Source organism: Dendropsophus ebraccatus, chromosome 1 (assembly GCF_027789765.1).
Source record: "Dendropsophus ebraccatus isolate aDenEbr1 chromosome 1, aDenEbr1.pat, whole genome shotgun sequence".
NCBI classification, from domain to species: Eukaryota; Metazoa; Chordata; class Amphibia; order Anura; family Hylidae; genus Dendropsophus; species Dendropsophus ebraccatus.
Genome location: NC_091454.1, coordinates 74,584,886 through 74,609,475, shown reverse-complemented (window position 1 = coordinate 74,609,475; position 24,590 = coordinate 74,584,886). Strand labels below are relative to the sequence as shown.

Sequence of the window (24,590 nt, the reverse complement as noted above, 5' to 3'; positions counted from 1 at the left end):
ACAATTCTACTCCTGGGTAAGGCAGCCTCTGTAAAAGCAGGACAGTTTCTTCTCTAGTGCACTCCAGGGCTATGTTCACACAATGTTTTTTCAGCTCCGTTTAAAATGACATCTATTATTTTGAAGCTAAAACAACGGACATCATTTAGCTGTCTGGCTTGTTTGGGTAACTAATTGGCCTTTGTGTGTGGCTTAACTGAAAAGTCCTTTGAATTTAATAATAACATCCGTAATAATGATGTCTGCAGCGATAACGTCCGTTATTTAATACATTGTGTGAATTGGACATCCGTATTCCCATTGACTGCAATGCATTGCATTGCAGTCAGTTAAATCATGGCAATAACGACGTTTTTTAAAATCGCAAAAGCGGACGCCTTTTCTCTATTTTTGACGATGTGTCAACATAGCCTAATGCAGTCAGTACTGATGAGGAAATTACATCTAATGGCTTAGTGGGAATAGTTATGCCACTGGCTTGGTCTGTTAGTATTGTAGGATACACTGTTTAGTGCAATAATATAAAGACTTTTTTCTGATATCTATAAATACTGTAGATTATGATTTTAGCTAAAAACAGTAGGGGAGATTTATCAAACATGGTGTAAAGTGAAACTGACTCAGTTGCCCCAGTCTGTGAGGAATGAAAGGTGGAATCTCATTGGTTACTAGGGGCAACTAAGCCAGTTTCGCTTTACACCATCTTTGATAAATCTCACCCAGTGTTTGTGCAGTATGGACCAGATTTGGTGGTGTAATTTTCCCTCAGCAGCCAATCACAGCTCAGCTTTTATTTATCAGCTTCAATTTATCCATTATATCTTGTTGAGATATAAAATCTGAGCTGTGATTGGCTTGCTATGAGCAAATTACACTAAAGTAAAAAATAGTTTGATTCCATGTTAGCCGCAAATGAAATGGCCAATAAATTTGTGCCAATAAAGGCCAAAGTAGTTTATTAGTTTAGTAAGTCACTGCACTCCAAAAGCTGTTAGCATATAAAGGTATCACTTCTAAAATACTTTGGTCTTCTAGACACAAAAGTATTTACCATCATATGGATTCCATAAATGTTGTAAAATTACATAACAAAATGAACACTGATCTAAATGAAACTATAGCAAACATTTTTGTTTTGTGCCATTTTGGCCCATGGACTATTTAGTTTTTGGCACCAATACGCCAACAAGTTTACCAAAAATGTGCCACACTTTTAACAGTATGCACCACTTTCATTTATAAGACTCTTAATTTTGTTGGCGCTGACAGCCAGATTGCTAGACATTTTTCATTTATTATTCCTACAAATGACATCATAATAAAGGGGCATAACTGAATCCTTGAAATAAATGTCTACTAATTAGGCAATGATAGACACCAGCCAACGATGGCCACTGCCATTAGCATTCCAATTCTTATAATTTACCTATCATCAATAACAAAAGTAATTAATGGTCTAACAATTATGTTTTGTCATTTCAGATCTTATATACAGGCATTGTGATATATGCGCCTGCTCTAGCATTAAATCAAGGTTAGTATAGCTTATTAACAATCCTAGTGCTACTGCAAGACTGGTTTTATTGCCTACAGTATCAGTATGTTGTTATGTTGTTATGAGCAAAAGATAGGTTATGCCTTACAAGAAACATGGCTAAAAATAAGGTGGCGAAAAACTACCACCAAGCAAGATACTGTATATATAAGGCGCAAACATAAAAGCTATGCCAATGTTTTGTTGTTGTGATGACCCCGGGGAAAGGCCTGTCCCGGGTGGGGCAGGACGCTGCTCCAGTCGGTCAGTCCATCAGCCGAGTCGTAATGTGTCAGTGCTGTAGATACCAGAGCACGGCAGGGGACCCTTGGCCAGTCCCGCCATTTACCGCAGAAAGAGGTTAAAAAATGCTGGACTTCTCCTTTAACCCACTGCTACTGGGCTAATATGTGTTCCCGCTTGCTTCTCAGGCTCCCGACTTCCTGGCATCCCACTCAGCCAATCAGTGTGCTGTCCCGCCGCAGCCACCAATTGGCTGAGCAGGATGTCAGGTAGTTGAGAGTTAGAGAAGAAAGCAGGAGCACAGGCATGTAACGTATTAGCCCAGCAGTGGTGGGTTAAGTGGGAAGGGGCTTTACATACTCACAGCGGAATGAAAAATCCGGGGATGTGAGTATGTAAAGCCATAGAGAATGACAGTACTGGGTATCCCAGCACATTTTGCTGCGGAACCCGCAGCATGAAATCCACAGCAATCTGGTTCTTGTGAAGCCACCCTTACATATATGTGCTACACATCTGATTTTAGCAACTTTACTTTGTGGGGGAAGTATAGTAGAACTTGGCATGTGCCTAAGTTTAGCTAGTGCTGACACCAGTATACATAGCTTTATAGGTAGCAAGTTCATATGTGAGGACAAATTAGTGATTTATCATGTCATTTGCTTTTTCTTTCCTAGTTTCAGGATTTAATCTTTGGGGAGCAGTGATTGCAACAGGACTAGTGTGCACTTTCTACTGTTCACTGGTATGACCTTATTATTGATCATAATTATCACCATTATGTATATGCAATATATCCAATATAAATGCAGCATTATTACATTATGTAGTCTGCAATGTTTGGTTGTAAGTAGAGATGAGCGAATTTGCCGGGTGGATACAGCCTTATGGACCGCCCGGAAAACTGGGATACAGACATTGGCATAGGCTGTATCCCAGTTTTCCAGGCGGTCCTTGCGCTGTATCCACCCTGTTCACGGAGGCTGCAGACAGCAGGAATCAGAAGCCGATAGTACAGGTTCATACGAACCCGAACTTCGACAAATTCGCTCATCTCTAGTTGTAACGTCCACAATACTGGTATGTATAATGGTTGCCATTGACTTATCTGTCATTGTTCTAACATTTGAAACAAACACTTGAGATCTGTACAAAACCTCTGAAATTTCTAATGCATCAAAATTGGAAAATCCTTGTATACCTCCTTCTCAAGCTTTGTATTAATACATGTTAAGGCTGCGTTCACACTACGTATATTTCAGTCAGTATATGTATATTTCAGTCAGTATTGCAACCAAAACCAGGAGTGGATGGAAAACACAGAAAGGATCTGTTCACACAATGGTGAAATTGAGTGGATGGCTGCCATTTAATGGCAAATATTTGCTGTTATTTTAGAACAACGGTTGTTATATTGAAATAATGGCCGTTATTTACTGTTATATGGCGGCCATCCACTCAATTTCACCATTGTGTGAACAGAGCCTTTCTGTGTTTTGAATCCACTCCTGGTTTTGGTTGCAATACTGACTGAAATATACGTAGTGTGAACCCAGCCTCAAAAAAAAAAAGTCAATTTTTGTTTTCCTGGTATCTTTGAAGTCTTGTGGAAATAACTCCTTTATTTTAGTTTTTTTTGGGGGGGGGGAGTTCACATCAAAATTTGTATGTTGGTACTTTTCTGTACACTTCAAAGAACATCTGGCTGCAGTCTTTTGGACCCCCCCAAAAAAACAGTTAAAACTGAACAGAATTTTTTTTTTCTTGGTGGCCTTTTCTTTTGACAGAAAATAATATGGTCCAATATTAGCTTGAATTCACTGGGAAAATATAAAATATCAGTGTATCTAGGGCTATGTTCCCATAACGTTTTTTCTCATCCATGTATAATTTTTTTAAATGTTGTCCATCATTTTGAGGCCAAAATAACATAAAGATGGTTAAAGGCCTTGTTTACACTACATTTAACAGCGTCCATTGCATAGCAACGTTCGCTGTTAAACTGCCAGCCGCCGTGCTGCATTTAGCACGTTCCTGCAGCCGATACCTTGACTTAAATGCAATGCCCCCCTGCAGTAAAGAGCATACGCTGATTCCATTGCAATCAGCATCCGTTCTTTACTGCAATATAATATTCCATGGACTTCAATACAATTCATGGCAACAACAGACGTTTTTTTTTTCAAATAATAAAGTAGGTGCCTTTTTAATTTTTTTTTTATTTAATGAACATAGCCAATAAGTGTAGTAGCATTTTTTTCTCATAATTGTAGTATTTTTCTCTTATAAACCCCCATTATGTTTTGTATGTATTTTGTGATTTATTTTTCCACATTCTTCAAGAGAAATCAATAAATCCGACATATAAGCAGAAAAGCATGACTTGAAATAAATATTAGTAAAAATCTAACCTTATAATGTTATACTTTCTAGGGTGGTCTAAAGGCTGTCATCTGGACAGATGCATTTCAGATTGTAATTATGGTGGCCGGCTTCATAGCTGTCATCATAAGGGGTGTTGTGGTGCAAGGTGGAATCCAGACTATTATCAATGATTCCTACTATGGCGAAAGACTGAACTTCTGGGAGTAAGTATTGCCGCTTACACATACTACTAGTTATATTCTTCTTAGAAGTAATTTTCTTAGGATATGTTCACACAGATTATTGGGATGCCCTATTGTACTTTAATATGCACTTCAATGGAACTGAGCAGCAAAACACCACCCAAGCTGGAGACAAGAGTGGGACTGTCTCTGGAAGAAAGTGGTCATGTTTTTGTAGCACTGGATTACACCTCTAAATTGGGCTTTGGTGCCACTAAGGGTCCTATTCCACGGGCCGAGGAGGGCCTGATCAACGATGTAAACTAGCGGCGATCTGCTAGATCGCCGCTCGTTTACTGGGCCTATTCCACGGCCCGATGATCGTTGAGCGAGGGCTGCAAGGACATCGTTACCGATGTCCTTGCAGCCCTTGCAGTAATACATTACCTGTCCAGGCTTCTTCTCCGCGCTGTCTTCATCCCCGGGTCCCGCGCGCTCTATCTTCAGAATGTCCGGTCAGCTGACAGGCCACACTCAGCCAATCACAGGCCACGGCCATTCTGAAGATAGAGCGCGCGGGACCCAGGGATGAAGACAGCGCGGAGAAGAAACCTGGAAAGGTAAAGTATGCTGCTGCTGCTTGTCAAATCGTCGGTCGCCCGCCGTGCACCGCTATTCAACCGTAACAATGCGCGGTGGGGGAACGATGATTTTAGGTCTGGCCCTAAATGAACGATCAGCCGATGACATGATCATCGGCTGACCGTTCTCTCTATTTCACCGAACGATAATCGGCCGAATCGGGCCAAATGGGGCCGATCCGGACCATTATAGTTACTGTGGAATAGGGCCCTAAGAGCCTCATTGAATTAGGGCCTTCATAGAGCAGATCCCAAATTTAAACCTGAAACACAAGCATCCTTCAGAAGAAAGTATTAAAGTGTCACTATCAATATAATAAAATAAATTAAATTAATAGTAGATGTGAAAAAGCATGTTGGTATTTTACATCGATTATTTATTTATTTATTTATTTATTTTTTACTCACCATGGTTTAAAACAAAGCTATACTTACTTGTAACCAGGTCCAGTCTCCTGAAAGCAGCTTTTAATCTTGTGCTGCTTGAAAAAAAGAGGCTAAACAGAGGCTCACAGAGAATGTAATTGATGGACACATTGAGTACATTGAGTACACTCTCTGTACTGGCCAGGACTTTATGTGTTTAGTCTCTAAACACATAAAATATTTGATGAATAGTAAAAAATAATAAATGTAAATTGCAAACATGCATTATATCACACCTACTGTTGATTTTCAAAATTATAACAACAGTGAAGCTATGTTCACACAACAGTTTTTCAGCCCTGTTTAAAATGACGTCCGTAATTTAAGTCTAAAATAACAGACGTCATTTAGCTGTCTAGCCTTCCTTTAGTGCAATGACGGCTGTTGGTACATTATTCTAGTTTGGGTTACTAATTGGGGTGTGTCTTATATGTAAAGTCCATTGAATTTAATAGCAAAAACTGAGAAAAAAAGGTGACAAAAGAAAAACTGTATGTGAACAACTAATAAAAAACATCTGCTGTTTGCAAAAGACATCCGAAAATAATTGTCATTATCATTATTTTGACGTCCACAGTGATAATTGTGCATTACAGTCAGTAGAATCGCGGCAATAACAGACATTATTTTAAATTGCAAAAGTGGAACACTTTTCTCTATTTTTGATGTTGTGTGAACATAGCCTGACAGTTTAATATTAGTATTGGCAGACATCTCAAGACTCAATAGAATTCTTTGAGGCAGAATTTAGCTACCGCATAAGAAAAGGAATAGGTTTTCACACTTTGATTAAAGAGGAACTATCAACATGTTAGACAAATCTAACCTGCTGATAGCCCTCTATTGTGCATGGGGTGCTGAGGAGGAGGGTATGTCTCTTACCTTCCTCCTTGGCGCCATTCCCGTGCTGTTAGTAGTTGAATCCTCGGCCTGGATCACCATTAGGAGCACTGCCTCGCCCCCAGAGTGCCGAGCCATTAGAAGGAATGGGCCAGCTCATGTGAAGGGGGCTGAGCAGTAGGGATGAGCGAACCGGCCGAGGTTCGGGTTCGTATGAACCTGAACTCTCGGCTTCTGATTCGCGCTGTCTGCCCGCTCCGTGAAAAGGGTGGATACAATCTTAAGGACCGTCTGGAAAACTGGCTGTATCCCAGTTTTCCAAGCGGTCGTCAGGCTGTATCCACCCTCTCCACGGAGCGGGCAGACAGCGGGAATCAGAAGCCAAGAGTTCAGGTTCATACGAACCTGAACCTTGGCCAGTTCACTCATTCCTACTGGGCAGTGCTCCTAACAGTGCTCCAGGCCGAGGATACCTTCCTCCTCTGTGCCCTGTAAACAATAGGGACTATGAGCAGGTTAGCTGATAGTTCTCCTTTAATACCTATATAATAATTTATGTGCTTTTTTCTATTTTCATAGCTTTGATCCACATCCCCTTCGGAGGCACACATTTTGGACAATTGTGATTGGTGGAACATTTTTGTGGACTGGAATCTATGGAGTTAATCAGTCTCAAGTGCAACGATACATGGCTTGTAAGAGCAGATTTCAAGCAAAATTGTGAGTTACTTCTTTAGCTTCTTGATCATACACATGACAATGATTCACTGTGTGCAACTGCACTTACCACTGTCATATCATAACAAGAACAGCTTGGGTATTTGTACTGCGCTAAACAGACATAACATCCTTATTATGTTTAAGGGTTACTTCCTCAATAAGGTGAAGACTGGAGAAAGATCTTAGTTCATGATGAGAGGGGATTGTTTTCTTCCAGACTATATAATAATATTATATATACAAACAAACAAACAAACAGTATATTGTATGTGATCTACAATATTCATCCAGTTTCCCAGTTTGAAAACATGGGAGTAGTTCCTTATTATAGAACTACAAATAATGTGGGTACTATGTTAGAAAAAATAATCATGTTTTGATATAACTTTTAACCCCTCCTTTATCTCTAGTGCCATTGTGGCAGATGTCTTAATAACATTCTTATTTTCATTCATCTAGATCTCTGTACCTTAACCTGCTAGGATTATGGGCTATTCTTGCTTGTGCTGTGCTCTCAGGTCTCATTCTCTTCTCAGTATACAAAGATTGTGACCCATGGACCTCAAATCGTGTGTCTGCCCCCGACCAGGTATTTCTTATTCCCTGTCAGCTAGGCTGCCACTGGACGACGAGGAAGGGTATGGGGCACGGATAGTGAGTCCTGGACTTGTCCCACCCAGATTCTCTTGCCTACTAGCCTGACGACAGCCCTAGGCAGCTGCAGGCAACTGGGCGACAATCCCTTATCTTAATCTGAAGTGTAAAACACAAATTAAGACAAGACAAACAAAACACTAAGGGCCCTATCACATGGGACGATTATCGTACAAAAAATCGTTATATCATTCGAATTAAAACAATAATCGTTCTGTGTAATTGCAGACAACGATCGAAAAATCGTTTGTATGTTGTTAATCGTTGATTTAGATCTGAACCTAAAATTATAGTTAATTGTTTACTAATTGTTCACTGTAATTCCACATTTGTTCGCTCAAGTTCCGCATTTTTTCACTAATCATTCAGTGTAATTGCACATTGTTCATTGTTTTGCTGGGATCAGAAGGAATAAACGATCTTAGTAACGATCGTAGTAACGATACGATCGTAACTAACGACTATCGCTCTGTGTAATATGGTGAACGATTTCAAGTTAATGATAAACAATCTTGTTTGCGATCGTTTATCGTTAGTCGTTAATCGTTAAATATCACTCTTTGTAATAGTACCCTAAGGCTGCATTCACACATTCAGTGATTTTCAAGGTCCCTGGATGAAGTCCGCAATCTACCTCCGTGATCCTTGTAAAAACATTTGTTTTGCATTTGTGTCTTTGTTTTTTATGGATCTGTTTTAGGCCATGTTCCCACTATGTAAGTTCTGCTGAACATCAGTCGTGTGTGTTAGCACCCTAAGGCTGGGTTCACACTACGTAAGTTTCCGGCCGTAGCGCGTTCCGTGAATAAGCGGCCGGAAACTTACGTAGTTTGCGTACAATGTAAAGTATACGATCTACGGCCGCACAGTTCACACTACGTACGAACTTACGCCCGGATTGTATGCGGCGCCGTAAAAAATTAACCAGACCATTATTTCGGGACGGAAATGCCGTAACTTACGCCCGTAGCGTTACATGCGGTCCCGTACGTAGTGGTGATTTCTTCATTTTGAAAGCTTTTTGTGCCGATCCAAAAGGTTCTGTGGGGTGTCCGGGGCTAGGCGAAGATTTCCAAGTAAAAGACCGCTGTCAGATCGCTACGAAGAGCGCTCAGGAAGCATAAGTACACTACGGGCGTAAGTTTGCGTTCCGTATGTATCCGGCCGCAACTTGCGTAAAGTCCCGGCCGGAGTTTCATACGTATATGTCCGGCCGCGGAAAATATGCGGCCGGACATATACGTAGTGTGAACATAGCCTCAGGGTGCATAAACACATACAGCATCTGCAGAAGATCTGCAGCAGATTTGATGCTGTGTTCAGTTATTTAGATCAAATCTGCTGGGGAACCACACCATCAAATCCACTGTGATACAGTACGTGTGAAGCTACACTAAAGCTTTTTAAATTACACTAATTACATCACATCTGCGTTTTTCATGGATTACAGGGATGTACACGAATGTCAGATCCTTTGCAATTCATGAAAAACACAGATCTCATAGACTTCTAAGGGGAAATCTGTGATCTCCCTCAAGTTCTGACATGTCCTATCTTTGCATGGAACGGATTGCGGATCTGTGAAAAAACGGACCATGTGAATAGCTCAATATAAAGCAATTGGCTACAAAATTGTCCATGATCACGGATCCGTGATCACGAACAACTTCATTGAAAGTTTGAATGTAGCCTACGGGATGGTCGTACAGGCCAGGGTTAAACCTAAGAGACAATACATTACAGAATTAGGATCCAAAAGTTGAAGTCAGAAATACAAGAGCCGAGGTCAGAGTAATCAGATAAAGAGATACAGAGACATGCAACAAAAGATATTCTTAGCTCCTTCAGGTGATACTAAATAAATAACATAGATTATAGGACAAACAGAGACTTTATAGGAGTTCAGGGACCTGGTCTAGAACATCATTGGACCAGGAACACAGAACACAATGCATATAAAAGACATTAACACTCAACACAGCGCCACCTGCTGTCTGTATAACATAAGTCCTCCAACATAAGCTGAAGCTGTTGCATATTTTTCAACACCCCTTCTCAACAGCTAAGGCTTAGTCCATTAGCCCAGCTTTTTCATGAGCCTAGAATGTCCTTCTGTACTCAGAGATTTGGTAAACATATCCGCGAGGATCTCCTCAGTTGGGCATTACTGTAATTCCAGAACTTTTTGTTCCTGAAGATCCCTCAGAAAATGAAACTTTATATCGATATGCTTGGTTCTTGAGTTGACTCTTTCTATCTGTGCAGTGCAAGACATTCTTGATTGTCTTCAAAAACCTTTGTCGGTTCAAACTGTTGTTGACCACAATCTACCAACAGTTGTCGTAGCCAGATAACTTCTTGACTTGCATGTGCTGCTGTAACATACTCTGCTTCTGTTGAAGAAAGTGTTACAGACGGCTGTTTTCTACTAGCCCAGCTGACAGCACCTGAAACGAGAAACAAATAGCCACTGGTGGATTTTCTGTCGCTCGGGTCTCCAGCCCAATCAGCATCAATGTATCCTATCAAGTTACATTTGTTACTTGCTGGTAACTTCAGCTTAAAGTGCAGGGTTCCCTTTAAATAGTGTATGACTCTTTTTACGCCATTCCTATCCAGCTGACTTGGCATTGAGTTTTTTTGGCATAAAATTCCTACGGCTGCTTCGATATCAGGTCTTGTAGCAGTGGCAATATATAGCAATTTTCCAATGGCCCTTCTGTACTGATTATCATTCGGTAGCAAAGTACTTTGATAGTACTGTTCATTTCTTTTAGGTAGTTGGTTTCCATGGGAGACTTCACTGCTTTTGCATCTTCCAATCCAAAAGTGTCTATTATTTCCTGAATTTTGTGCTTCTGATCTAGAAGAAAACGTCCATCTTCTTCTCCTTCGATCTGAATGCCAAGGTAGTTGCTTATATTTCTAAGATCTTTGGTCTCAAAGTTCAGATTCAAGGTTTGTAGTATTCCTTGTTCATCCCCTTCTCTCTAAAAACAGACTAAAAGATCATCCACATAAATAAGCACAAAAATCCATCTGTCTGTCAGTCTCTATGTATACTCTGTTGAAAGTAGGGATGGTCCGAACCGAGTTCGGTTCGGGTTCGTACGAACCCGAACTCTCGGTAATGATTCCCACTGTCTGCCCGCTCCGTGCAGCGGGGGGATCCAGCAGGAGGACCGCCTGGAAAACTGGGATACAGCCATAGCCATAGGCTGTATCTCAGTTTTCCAGGCGGTCCTCCAGCTGTATCCACCCGCTCCACGGAGCGGGCAGACAGCGGGAATCTGATGCCGAGTGTTCGGGTTCATACGAACCCGAACCTCGGAGGCTTCGGACCATCCCTAGTTGAAAGTCCTTATTGGTAAGGACCTAATTTAATTTTACATTCCACCCTCTGGCTGCCTGTTTCCAACCATATATACTTTTCTGAAGTTTACATACCAGGTCTGGTCTTTGCTTGTCTTTGAATCCTGGCGGTTGTTCCATGTAAATGTCTTCAGTTAATTCACCATGTAAGAAAGCTGTTTTTACATTGAAATGTTTCACCTGCATCTTATTGGTAGCTGCTACCGAGAGCAAAGTTCTGATTGTAGCGTGTTTAACCACTGGAGTGAATGTCTCATCGTAGTCTTCTCCATATTTTTATGAGTATCCTTTAGCAACTAGTCTTGCTTTATATTGTTCAATGGCACCTTCAGCATTGTATTTAACTTTGAAGGTCCTTTTACAGCCAATAACTTTTCTTCCTGTTGGCAGTTCTGTCAGCGCCCACGTATTAGTGTCATGCAAAGATTTAATTTCTTCTTTTGCTGCCCTTATCCACTTACTGTCTTCCCTATCCGGAAGCTGGGACACTTCTTCTTGTATGAGAGACACACTGGTGCTTTACCCTTGTTTTCTCTAATTGAATGCTTTGGTTCTGTATCTGAGATCGGTTGTGTCATCTTATTCATGGTATCTGGGTTTGTATTGACTTCAACTATTTGTTCAGAGGATGCAGTGGTAGTCTGATTACCATCACTTTTCTGTTCTGTTCTTGATTCCAATGTAGTCATCACACCATCCCTTAATTCTTCAACGAAAGTGACACTGTTGCTAATAGCAATTCTTTCTGTTTTGGGGTCTAGTATTCTGTATCCTTTACAGTTATCACTGTATCCAACTAGAAGTCCCTCCATTGCTCTGTTCTGGAGTTTGGTGTGTTTCTCTTCTGGGATATACATAAATGCTTTGCAACCAAACACTTTTATGTGTTTTACACTTGACTTCTCGCCGTGCCACAGTTCATATGGGGTTTTCTCCACTGTTCTAGAGAAAAGTCTGTTCTGCAAATAAGTGTCTGTAATTGCAGCTTTGCCCCAATATTTCTCATGTAGTCCAGAATCTGTTAGCGTGCTGATCATTTCAGTCAGGGTTCTGTTCTTCCTTTCAGCTACCCCATTTTGCTCTGGTGTGTAGGGGACTGTCTTTTGATGCTCTATGCCATGTTGATTTAGATAGCTTTCAATTTTGTGTCCAGTGAATTCACCTCCATTATCACTTCGCAGTATCAGATGTTTCCTTTGAAACTTGTTGCTTGTCTTTGCTAAGTAGTCTTCTAGCTTATCCAAAACTTTACTCTTGTTTTTTATTAGGTAAATAACTGTGCACCTTGAATAGTCAACTATGAAGGTCACTATATATTTGTTTTAACCGGGAGTCTCATTGGACCACACACACATCACTGTGTATAATATTAAAGGGGTACTCCGGCGGGGGACTTTTTCCGATCTGGCCGGGGAGGAGGCGACTGAGGGCAACAACGTCCACTCACCTCCCTCGTTCCAGCAACGGGTCCCATATCGCGGCGCTCCAGTCCCCGCTGCCCGGCCGCTTCCTGGTCTCTGACGCGGGCTCAAGACGTGACGTTTCAAGTCCGCTCAGCCAGTCAGTGAGGGAGGTGGGATCCCGCCCTTGCCACTGACTGGCTGAGCGGACTTGAAATGTCACGTCTCAAGCCCCCATCAGTGACCAGGAAGCGGCCGGGCAGCGGGGACCGAAGCGCCGCGATATGGGACCCACCGCTGGAACTAGGGAGGTAAGTGGACGTCGTTGCCCTCAGCCACCTCCTCCCCGCGAAAATCAGAAAAAAGCCCCCCACCGGAGAATCCTTTTAAGTGGTCTTGAGGCTCTGTTTTCACTTACTTTGGGAAGTGTTGACCTTGTAGCTTTGGATTTAATGCAACATTCGCATCTGATAGTGTTTGAATAACTGGACAATTTAAGATCCTTTGTTACGTTCCTTTTCTGTAATTCCTGTATGCTATCAGGATGCCTGTGGCCTAGTTGTCTATGCCACATGTGGATACAGTAATTGTGTCATGTGTGCATAGTTTTACCTTTTCCGCCACTGTGTTTAGGTTATATAAGTGCTCATTTATTTTGGCACTGGCTATCACCTACTTTCCATGCAGTATAGCACACTCATCATCTTGGGATTTTACAGTAAGTCCTTCAGCTGTCAAGCGATAACAGTAAACCTTCCAGACTGGGAACATATAGTACATCCTGCATTGGTATGGCTAAATTGCCTCCATTTTTACTTGGGCACACTAAGATTCCATGTCCAGTTTCTTCTGCATTTATGTTGCTTCTATCTGCAAGATAGATAATTTCCCTTTTGGTTATGTCAAGCTCTTTGAAGAAGTTCCTATTGCTTATCATTTGACTTGTTGCACCTGAATCAATGCACCAGCTTTGCAATTTTTTATTATTTGTCACTTTGAATGTACCATTCCATTTATCAACATGTGAGTGGGATATAGTAGCTCTGACCTTTTTGTCTAGTCCCTTTTGGAATTTGCTTCTGCTGTTCTGCCTTCCATATTGTGCAATCTTTCTTTATGTGCCCCTGCTTGTGGCATCTGAAACATGCCCTGGTTTCATTCTTCTGAATTTGTGTATTTGCAGCTTGAGGCCGGGTTCAGACTATGTAAGTGTGCGGCTGTATATGCAGCTGTAATTGTGCGGCGGTATTTTTGGTGGTTCATGTGTATGCTTGGAAGTATAGGATATGCGGCTGCACAGTGCACACTATGTATGAATCTACGGCCCGATCGTAAACGGACCCGTAAAAAATGAACAAGACCATTGTTTGCGGCTGGACATGCGGCCGTGGATTGACAGGCGGTCCGTACGGAGTACTTCAAAAATAGCCGGCAATGATGCCGAATGTCGATGCCTCTAATAGTTAATATATTAAATTAATAAAACACATTTTCTTTGTAACAAAGTCCCTTTCGTTGGTCAATAATTTAATTCTAACGAATCCATCATTTTGCAATTAAATATACTGTTAAAATAAATATATATATAAATAAATGTATATTTATATATATATTTATTTTTTGACAGTATATTTAATTGCACAATGATGGATTCGTTAGAATTAAATTATTGAACAACGAAACTGATTTTATTTCAACGAAAATGTGTTTTATTAATTAAATATTAATTAGTACAGGAAGCTCCATAAGCCGTTAATTCATATTGCGGGCAAAAGGGCATTTTGTACTAATCATCACTTTACTTTAATGAAAACATCAAATGTTTCTTCTAATTATGTTATCACAATAGCATTATTAGAAGAAACATTTAGAATTATATGTGCGCTCAGCTGATTGGCTGATCGGCTGAGCACACATATAATTAGCGGGTCCGCAGTACAGTGACTTCATTGTGCTGCGGACCAGCGAAGAGAACACATCGGGGTGAGTATAGAGCTCTCCCCACCCCCTCCCCAGCACTGCACCCCTCCCAGCAAGGAAGGGGGGTCAGTTAACCCCTTTCTTGCTGGGATGGGTGCAGTCTGACATCAGTCTGGCCCCCAAGGGGTTAAGGGGGATGCAATACATCCTCCCTTAACCCCTTGGGGGCCAGACTGTAAGCAGCGATCTGTAAAGATGCTGCATACTGTAAGGAGCACAACACCGCTCACAATGATGGGTGTTGTGCTCCTGTTTGTGTGTTTTTTGTGTGTTTCTCCCTTTTTGTTTTTCAGATATCGGTATCCTGGGGATTACGTCGGATTTCGTGGACTACGTCGATGACCAGCGTTTTTTTTTTGTTTGTTTTTTAATAAAATGGTCAATGAGGGGTGTGGGGGTGTTTTTATTTGAATAAAAAATTTTTTTTACTTGTGTGTTGTCTTTATTTCTTTACTTTATAGACTTAGTAGGGGAAGCGTCTAATAGACGGAATCCATTACTAAGTTGGGGCCTAGTGTTAGCCGGTATAAAATGGCTAACACTAACCCCCTATTATTACCCCAGTACCCAACGCCACCAGGGGTACTGGGAAGAGCCGGGTGCCAGTGGTCCCGGAGCGTCAAAATTGGCGCTCCTGGACCGGGCGGCAGCAGGCTGGTAAGATTTAGGCTGGGGAGGGCCTAAACCAATGGCTCTTCCCACCCTGGTGTTACCAGGCTGCTGTCGTTTGGTTTTTAACCCGGCTGGTTATAAAAATAGGGGGGACCCTATGCGGTTTTTTTTTTAAATAAATAAATAATAAAAAAAAACGCATAGGGTCCCCCCTATTTTTATAACCAGCCGGGTTAAAAACCAAACGACAGCAGCCTGGTAACACCAGGGTGGGAAGAGCCATTGGTTTAGGCCCTCCCCAGCCTAAATCTTACCAGCCTGCTGCCGCCCGGTCCAGGAGCGCCAATTTTGACCCTCCGGGACCACTGGCACCCGGCTCTTCCCAGTACCCCTGGTGGCATTGGGTACTGGGGTAATAATAGGGGGTTAGTGTTAGCCATTTTATACGGGCTAACACTAGGCCCCAACTTAGTAATGGATTCCGTCTATTAGACGGCTTCCACTACTAAGTCTATAAAGTAAAGAAAAAAGACAACACACAAGTAAAAAAAATTTTTTATTCAAATAAAAACACCCCCACACCCCTCATTGACCATTTTATTAAAAAAAAACAAAAAAAAAAACGCTGGTCATCGACGTAGTCCAGGAATCCGACGTAATCCCCAGGATACCGATATCTGAAAAACAAAAAGGGAGAAACACACAAAAAACACACAAACAGGAGCACAACACCCATCATTGTGAGCGGTGTTGTGCACCTTACAGTATGCAGCATCTTTACAGATCGCTGCTTACAGTCTGGCCCCCAAGGGGTTAAGGGAGGATGTATTGCATCCCCCTTAACCCCTTGGGGGCCAGACTGATGTCAGACTGCACCCATCCCAGCAAGGAAGGGGTTAAGTGAGGGGAGGGGGTGGGGAGAGCTGTATACTTACCCCGATGTGTCCTCTTCGCTGGTCCGCAGCACAATGAAGTCACTGTACTGCGGACCGGCTCTTTATATGTGCGCTCAGCCGATCAGCCAATCAGCTGAGCGCACATATAATTCTAAATGTTTCTTCTAATAATGCTATTGTGATAACATAATTAGAAGAAACATTTGATGTTTTAATTAAAGTAAAGTGATGATTAGTACAGAAAGCTCTTTTGCCGGCAATGAATTAACGGCTTATGGAGCTTCCTGTACTAATTAATATTTAATTAATAAAACACATTTTCGTTGAAATAAAATCAGTTTCATTGTTCAATAATTTAATTCTAACGAATCCATCATTTTGCAATTAAATATACTGTCAAAAAATAAATATATATATATAAATATACATTTATTTATATATATATTTATTTTAACTGTATATTTAATTGCAAAATGATGGATTAGTTTAAATTTAATTATTGAACAACGAAAGGGACTTTATTACAAAGAAAATGTGTTTTATTATTTTAATAGATTAACCATGAGAGACATCGGCATTACTGCAGAGGATCGCAAACCCCGGTAATAGCAATTCATGTAAACTGTTTCCCTGCTTTCCCAGATGCATTACAGAGGTGTTTGCATCACTTTCTTAAGATTTTATTTGTTATTTTTAGTTGAACCAGATTTCCAAGTAAATGACCGTATGTTTTGAGCCGTATGTCTATTTTTTCCCACGGCCGTAGTTTCAGCCGCACATTTACAGCCGCATAAAAAATATAGCCGCACAGTTACATAGTGTGAACCTAGCCTGAGGGTGCGTTCACACGTACAGGATCTGCAGCAGATCTGCAGCAGATTTGATGCTGTGTTCAGTTATTTAAATGAAATCTGCTGCAGAAAATCTGCTGCAGATCCTGTAGGTGTGAACGCACCATTAAGAGCTATTCCAGCATCAGTGTCTGTGGATTCATGCACAAGTTTCTTTCTTCTCTGGAATTCATCTATTAGCCGAGTCTTCACAAATTCTAGGGTCAGGTCTTCCTCAGGTCTTGTCTCCAGTGCATTTATCAGTGCACTGTATGAGTCAGGTAAACTGCATAACAATATAGCTGCTACATGACGGTCTTTTATTTCTTCACCCACTGTCCTCCGTGTAGCCACTTTCAGCATTGCATTTATGTGCTCTTGCTTGTCTTTTTCTTTGGTAAGTCTCATTCTGTACAGTTTTCTGAGCAGAAATAACTTGCTGTTTAAACTGGATCTTTCATGCAGCCTAAGTAATGCATCCCACATACCCTTTGCTGTGTTCTCATGTCTTATATGAATTAGCTGGTCATCCTTCACTAACAGACTTATGGTGGCCCTTGCCTGTCTGTTTTACTTGTCCCATTCCTGGTAATTGATCTGCGGTCTCTCTGTAGTAATAACCTCCCACAAGTCCTCCCTGGATAAAAACATTTCCACTTTAAACTTCCATAGCTGATAATTCTCATTGTTCAGTTTGGCCACTGTTAGTCTTAGCTCTGAGCTGCTGGCCATTCTGCTAATCCTCTCCTTTATCCCCTTTTCTTACTTGTTCTCAGAAGCTGAGGACCTCTGGAAGTTTCTGCTCACCAGGCTCTGCTGCTTTCTTGTCTTTGTCTTGGTTCTTGGCTTTTTATATTCTGTGTCCTGGGCTCTGTGTCCTGGGTTCCGTGTCCTGGGCCCATAACCTGTTGCAGATTGCAGCTATTTGGAGTTGAAGCATCAGCACACAGACATTTGTGGAAGTATATTAGTTGTGTTCTTTACTGGAGATACACAGCAACTATTACAAGCTTTACATGTGTTCTTACAACATGGAGCATAAAAGAGAGCAATGCATATAAAAGACATTAACACTTAACACAGTGCCACCTGCTGCCTATATAACGTAAGTCCTCCAACATAAGCTGAAACTGTTGCATATTCTTCAACAAACTGTTAAATGACCAAATAGAACTCAGCAGGGAAGAGATGGATGTGGTATAGAATCAATACCTAAGGCAGAAGGAATTGAGCTGTGTTCAGACAGTGTTTAGACTGGTCCAACTGATATCTAGTGCAATAAATAATTATGTCACCTTATATTATGCACGTCAAGAGCTGCAAGAGAGTGCCAGATATACAGATAAATTGCATAAGATAATGCTCCAGCACTTGAACAATCCAATAAAAAGTAGGGCTTTATTAGTCCTCTTTAAGGGTGTGTGCACACTATGGAACTATGTTCGCCCCCCCCCCCCCTGCTTAAACATCTGGTGGCCCCCGTTCCCACTTGAAGTTCTGCCGGTCCCATAGGCTCCATTCTAGGCTCAGGTGGATTCCGCCATCTGCCCAAAGAATTCACATGTCAATCTGCCCAGATTCCTTAGTGTGCACATAACCTTAAAGAGAAACTACCATCAGGTTAGGATAATCTAACCTGCTCTTACGCTTCTATAGGGAAAGGAACCACACCATTAAAAACATACTCCTTATTGATATTTTAATTAGGTATTTGGTGCACTGGGGGCTTGAGTACTTTATTAATCAGTGCACTGATCCGCCAATGTTCCCTCTTCATGAATATTCATTCTTTCTTTCTTACAACATCCCCTGCCCTATAGTAAGATAACAGCAGGTTACCAAATAAGGCATGCGAGCAGACACTGGCTTGTAGGTTAATTGCAGTCTGTCGAAAAATAAAACACCTCGTTCTCTGCAATACCTGATGTGCGATCAACAGCTGATTAAAGCAAGAGCTGCATGGACATTGCTAACAATGTCTGCACAGCCCTGCCTGTGTGCTTATTGAGCCAGATAGAAGATCAGCGCTTGCTTACCCCGCGGGTCAGTCTGTCTAGTACAGCCTTTAATCTATAGCCCTTCCAATATGTCTTTTGAAATTTGTATCATTTACGAACCAACTAAATAGGAATAAGCAAACCTACATACATAAAAAGTCCTATTTATACAAATTAGTATTAATGGTACATACAGAAATTATACAGGATGAAACATACACAATGTAATAAACACAGCCGGCACCCACTAAGACAAGCGATGCTAGTTTCAAAAGCCGGTTGCACAAAATTATGACTTTTTGCCGGGTCTGCGCCAGGCTCCCCAAGGGGTATAGGAAGGGGGGAATGTGGCTACACATAGAGGGTGTGTGATCTTTTCACACACTGAATATGTAAGGGTCTGAACCTTGTGCAGGTCTACTGTATTACATGTAGATCCTTATATTTCCTGGTTTACATCCATAACAGCTGATACTATAAAATGCAAATCACTAATAGTATTCACTTTATATGACTGATGTAATTGTGGCTTTGTTAAAGATTACAAAATGATCAGCTTCATGATGAACCTGGCACCCACACAGCATTACCTGTCCAACAAAAATGCTAAAGCTTTTTTATGGTCACATCTAGTGGGGAGGATACTTAGGTGACTCAGATAGGTAATTAGTTTACTATATTTTTCCCATAGGAAACCTGTCGGTTTACTTTTTGATCAAGTTGAAGAGCATTGTGTAAGGCTTTTGTCAGACATACATTATATCACCATTCTGTCGGTTTTATTATTGCAGCTTATGCCATATTTAGTGCTTGACATTCTTCAAAACTATCCTGGAGTGCCTGGGCTTTTTGTGGCCTGTGCATATAGTGGCACTTTAAGGTAAGCAAGTCATACTTCCACATATTATTTTCCTTCTATTATATTATCTTTTTAGAAATGCATTGTATTATCTACTGTAGGATAATTCATTTATGAACTAAAAAAGACACCACAATGTTATACGACAGCAGAAGCATAGCTTTTACTATACATCAGTCATAAAAGTGCTAAAAGGCGAAAAGTGTCTTGTGGTACCTAGCTAACATCTATGTTTCTGGTACCTAGATATTAGCTGTAGATCCTTTAAGCTTCAAAGTGGGGCCTCTATGGATCAGATTTTTTTTAGAACATACTACAGAACACTGTGGGGGAGATTTATCATCATGCGCCTCTGGTGTACACCATGGAAAAGGGGTTAGATTCATCCCTTTTCTGTGGCGTATGCCAGCAGTATCCCCCACTACCTGATGGGTGTGCAGGGAGGCGCAACAAGGCGTGGAGGAGGCATGGCCTCCTCCCATGCCAGATTTATCATGATTTACGCCCACTCGCAGGTGTAGACTTGTTCTGCAATGCAGAGCTGGCCTGCTTTTCTAAAAGACATACGCCTCTTAGTAAACTCGGCCAGGGAAAGGAGGCGGGACTTTATTTAAGAATAGTGTATGAGTACACCAATTTTGATAAATGCCCCCGTGTGTTTGGACACCTTTCTATCATAGCCAACATTTTGTGGGGTTGGCCAGATGTTCCAGGATTTACTCTCTTTCTGCATCAGTGAGACTTGGACTTTCATGGCCTTTTTGCCATGTAACCAGTTGTCCTTCCTTTGACCACTTTTGGTCGCTCAGATATTTACCCTTGCTTATTTTTCCTGCTTATAATATATACCAACATCAATAATTGACTGTTCACTTCTGCTTAATGTATCCCACTCTTTCACAGGTTCTATTGAAATAAGATGATTTATTTAGAAAAAGAAATTATATGTTTAAAACTATTCAGGGTAGCAGTAGTTATTAAAAAAAAAAACTGTACTCACCTGCCTCTAATCCCACGCTGGTGCTATTCCAATAGTGCCAATTCTCCTGCTTAGAGCTTCCTGATTTATATCCTGACACGTAAGAAATGCCTGCTCAGCCAATCACTGGTTGAGGCAGGTCATCTGTGAGGGATTGGCCACTGCCAGGTGTCTTTATTTGCTCCTGTCACCCTTTAAAAATTTACATGTCCCCCAGATACCAATTTAGACTTTCTTTAGAGACTTTTTGAGGCAAAAATACGGTGGTATTTTAATAATTACAGGCCGTAAGTAATGATCATGATTAGCCTTAATGTTATTTACTTCAGCTGATTTTAAGATTGTGGTTGATGAGGAGTATTATTATCTATGTAATTGTTTAAATGAATCACAAAAGCAGGCCATCTACAGATAAAAAAAAGCTAATTTAGGCTATGTTCCCACACACATTTTTGCTCAGTATTTTGGTCAGTATTTTGCAAACAAAACCAGGACTGGATTGAAATCACAGAAAGGCTATGTTCCCACACTGTTGAGAGGATGGCTGTCATTTAACAGCAAATAACTTCTGTTGTTTTACTATAACCGCAATTATTTGGCCATCCACTAAATGTGTGAACAACACGCCTTCACAGGTGCTGGGAAGGCATGATGATCGCTCCATTTATTGCTGGGACCATTGCTCCCCCATCCTCGGTATTGGTTGGGGTTCCCGAGTTCGGACACCCAACAGTGCACTTATTATCCCCTATATTATTGATAGGGGATAATAAACTGAGATTGCAATACACCCTTTAAAGCCACTCTGTACCCACAATCTGTCCCCCCCAAACCACATGTATCTTTGGATAGCTGCTTTTAATCCAAGTTCTGTCCTCGGTCCGTTTGTCAGGTGATGCAATTATTGTCCAAAAAAACTACTTTTAAACTTGCAGCCCTGTGCCAAACAGACGTAGCCTAGAGTATCAGTGCCCTAACCTTGCACCACCCCTCCATCCCTCCTCCCCACCCTCTTCATCATTAGGAATGCCAATGGCAGGATTTTTCCTATTCCTCTGCAGTGAACACTGCACAGGTGCCTTAACGATCCAGCCCATGTGCAGTGCTTACACAGGTGATGAATAGGAGAAAATCTGCCTGGAGCATTCCTAATGATGAAGAGGGCGGGGAGGAGGGACAGAGAGGTTGTGCCAGTCTAATGCATAGTCACTCCAGGCAGGGGCCATTTGGCACAGGGCTGCAAGTTTAAAAGTAGTTTTTTAGGACAATAACTGCATCACCTGCCGAACGGACCCCAGGACAGATCTTGGATTAAAAGCAGCTATGTGAAGGTACAAGCGATTTGGGGGGGACAGGTTGTGGGTACAGAGTCACTTTAAATAGCTGCTCAAAAAGGCTGAAAGCTGATGCTTTTACATAGGACAATGATCTGAGCTAAGCATTCCTAGGAATATTTAATTGCTTGATAATTAATTGGTCCATGTAAAAGGACCTTAAAATCTATACACTATCAGTTATAAAGTGTTCCCAATCATAGATATAGGCACACATGTGTCTGTTGTTAAAGTAATATGTATTTGGTTATTCTTATATTCGCATTATGTCAATTTGTTTTAATGGGACCTATGAAATGTGACTTTCTCTAGCACAGTGTCATCAAGTATCAACGCACTGGCTGCTGTAACTGTAGAAGACCTAATAAAACCATACACAAATTTGTCTGAGAAAAAGCTGTCATGGCTGTCAAAAGGAATGAGTAAGTCTCTACCTACAGTTTTATTGTTTAGTGGATTTTCTTCATATTTATAGTTTGCATCTGGATATAACCAAATCCCTTCACTGCATCACTTCACTTTTTTTAAGTAGATCTGGACAAGTAAAATAGTGAGTCATTTGGTTATGTGATACTTAAAGGCAATGTCCTCTTTTAATAACATAATGGGCCTATATTTAAGGGATATTCTGAAGAAATATGTATTTTTTTTAACATTTCTTTCATAAAGTTATAATACACTTTTGTAATATAACTTAATTAAAGAAAATTAAATAGTTTTATGTTTTCATTGACGGGTGTGTAGGGAACTGCAGGGCTTCATGCATGCAGCATTAGCGACACTGAGTTGATACTAATATTAGCTATACTGACTGATCAAAACTTTTGACATGACTCTATTATATGCCAAAAGACTCTAAAGACTTGGTTGTAATAGTGATAGATTTCTGAACTTACTTAAGTTTGTCCCCATGATTTCTCTAGGTGCCATCTATGGAGTACTGTGCATAGCAATGTCTGTAATTGCATCTCATTTGGGAAGTGTGATCCAGGTAAAATAACCCAATAGATGGCGCAATCTCAAAGTGCACCTCTCATGATGTGTGCTATGCTAACGCGATCAGAATAATCTTTAGATATATATTGGTAAGCCCTGGTGAAAAATGTATGTCTAATTTCACACACTGTCTTTTATGGCCATCTTTTTGGATGTCCGTCATTTTGAGGCCAAATAACGTCTGGTATTTTGCAATGACGTCTGTGATTGCAAATGCCCAAATTGATGGCTGTTATTCTTAATTAGTTATGGCTAGCGCATATTGCTGCAATAAAACTAACTCTTTTACCCAAACATCTATATTATTTTTGCACAGTCCCAATTAATATTTCCTCTACTTTTCTACAATCTTTTCAAAGAGATATTTTGTCTTTTGTGTCAGGTCCTCGGCGATGTTGAGAAGCTCAACATACTTCATATACTAATAGAACCTAAGAAACAGGCCCGGACTGGCAATCTGGCATGCCGGGCAAATGCCCGCTGGGCTGCTCAGATTGCCACTCGGGGGGCCGCCCGGACTGAAAAAATGTTGTGGCCACTGGCTAGATTACCTGGCAGCCACCACAGCCCGCCCCCGCCGGCCACTAACTGGCGGCTGAGGGCCGCCGCCAAACTGAGAGGGCCACCTTCTCCTCTGCGCACGCCCCCCTCGGTCTCCGCTATCATCTTCCGGCGCAGGCAGAGAGGTACAGACACTCTGTCATTCCCTGGAGGTCCCGGCAGCCTCTATCATTCATCCACGTGTCACGTGTGTGTGGCACAGACAGTCAGACACAGATAAACGATAGAGGCTGCCGGGACCTCCAGGGAAGGACAGAGTGTCTGTACCTCTCTGCCTGCGCCGGAAGATGACAGCGGAGAGAGACCGAGGAGGACACGCGGAGAGGAAGATGGCAGAGGAGACGACTGCCAGGAGAGGAGCTGCTGGGGATCGGGTTACAGGTGAGTTACTGTTTTGTTATTTTTCCGGTGGGGGCACTGCACTGCATACTGTGGGGGTGGGGCGGCAATGATAGTATATGGGGCACTATTGGGGGAGGGGGATTCACTGCTATATGGGGCACTAATACTATGTGTGTGTGTGGGGAGGTGACTATTATATGGGGCACTGATACTTTGGGGGGGTAATCGGCTACTATACGGGGCAATAATACTATTGAGGGATTGGCTACTATATTGGGGACTATTGGGGGGTGGATTGGCCACTATATGGGGCAATAATACTATTAGGGGATTGGCTACTATGTGGGGGACTATGGGGGATTGGATTGGCCACTATATGGGGCAATAGTACTATTGGGTGACTACTATATGGGGGACTATTTGGGAAGGTGGATTGGCCACTATATGGGGCAATAATACTATTGGGGGATTGGCTACTATGTGGGGGACTATGGGCAGGGCTGTGGAGTCGGTAAGCCGCAGCTCCGACTCCAACTCCGACTCCTGAATCTTATCAGGATCGACTCCCGACTCGGACTCCTGCTCCTTGATAAATGGCTGGTCAGATACCAGGGGAGTTATTTATCACACTGGCTCAGCAGCTTCTCCCTAATGTCCTACATGATCCTGGGGCGACTTCTGAGGGAATGAGGAAAGATATAAAGCAGCTTCTCCTATGTGTGCAGTGGATGCAGCCAGTCTCCAGCCTCCATGTCCTGAACTACTCACAACTAGACTAGATGGAGCAGGTGGTCTTTTCCTGCTGACAGTCTTCTATGTTTCTAACTA

General features: G+C 41.7%; 1 protein-coding gene across 2 annotated transcripts in view; it reads left to right on the top strand.

The window, feature by feature from the left end:
* The window catches only part of LOC138794513 (sodium-coupled monocarboxylate transporter 1-like), a 49,603-nt gene that overhangs the window by 13,450 nt on the left and 11,563 nt on the right, over window positions 1–24,590 (top strand). For both annotated transcript variants that reach the window (XM_069973198.1, XM_069973206.1), the window contains 8 exons: window positions 1,483–1,534; window positions 2,455–2,522; window positions 4,211–4,365; window positions 6,810–6,950; window positions 7,410–7,539; window positions 19,483–19,571; window positions 22,176–22,285; window positions 22,787–22,854. In XM_069973198.1, coding sequence (XP_069829299.1) covers window positions 1,483–1,534; window positions 2,455–2,522; window positions 4,211–4,365; window positions 6,810–6,950; window positions 7,410–7,539; window positions 19,483–19,571; window positions 22,176–22,285; window positions 22,787–22,854 — 813 coding nt within the window. The remainder of the gene's footprint in view (window positions 1–1,482; window positions 1,535–2,454; window positions 2,523–4,210; window positions 4,366–6,809; window positions 6,951–7,409; window positions 7,540–19,482; window positions 19,572–22,175; window positions 22,286–22,786; window positions 22,855–24,590) is intronic.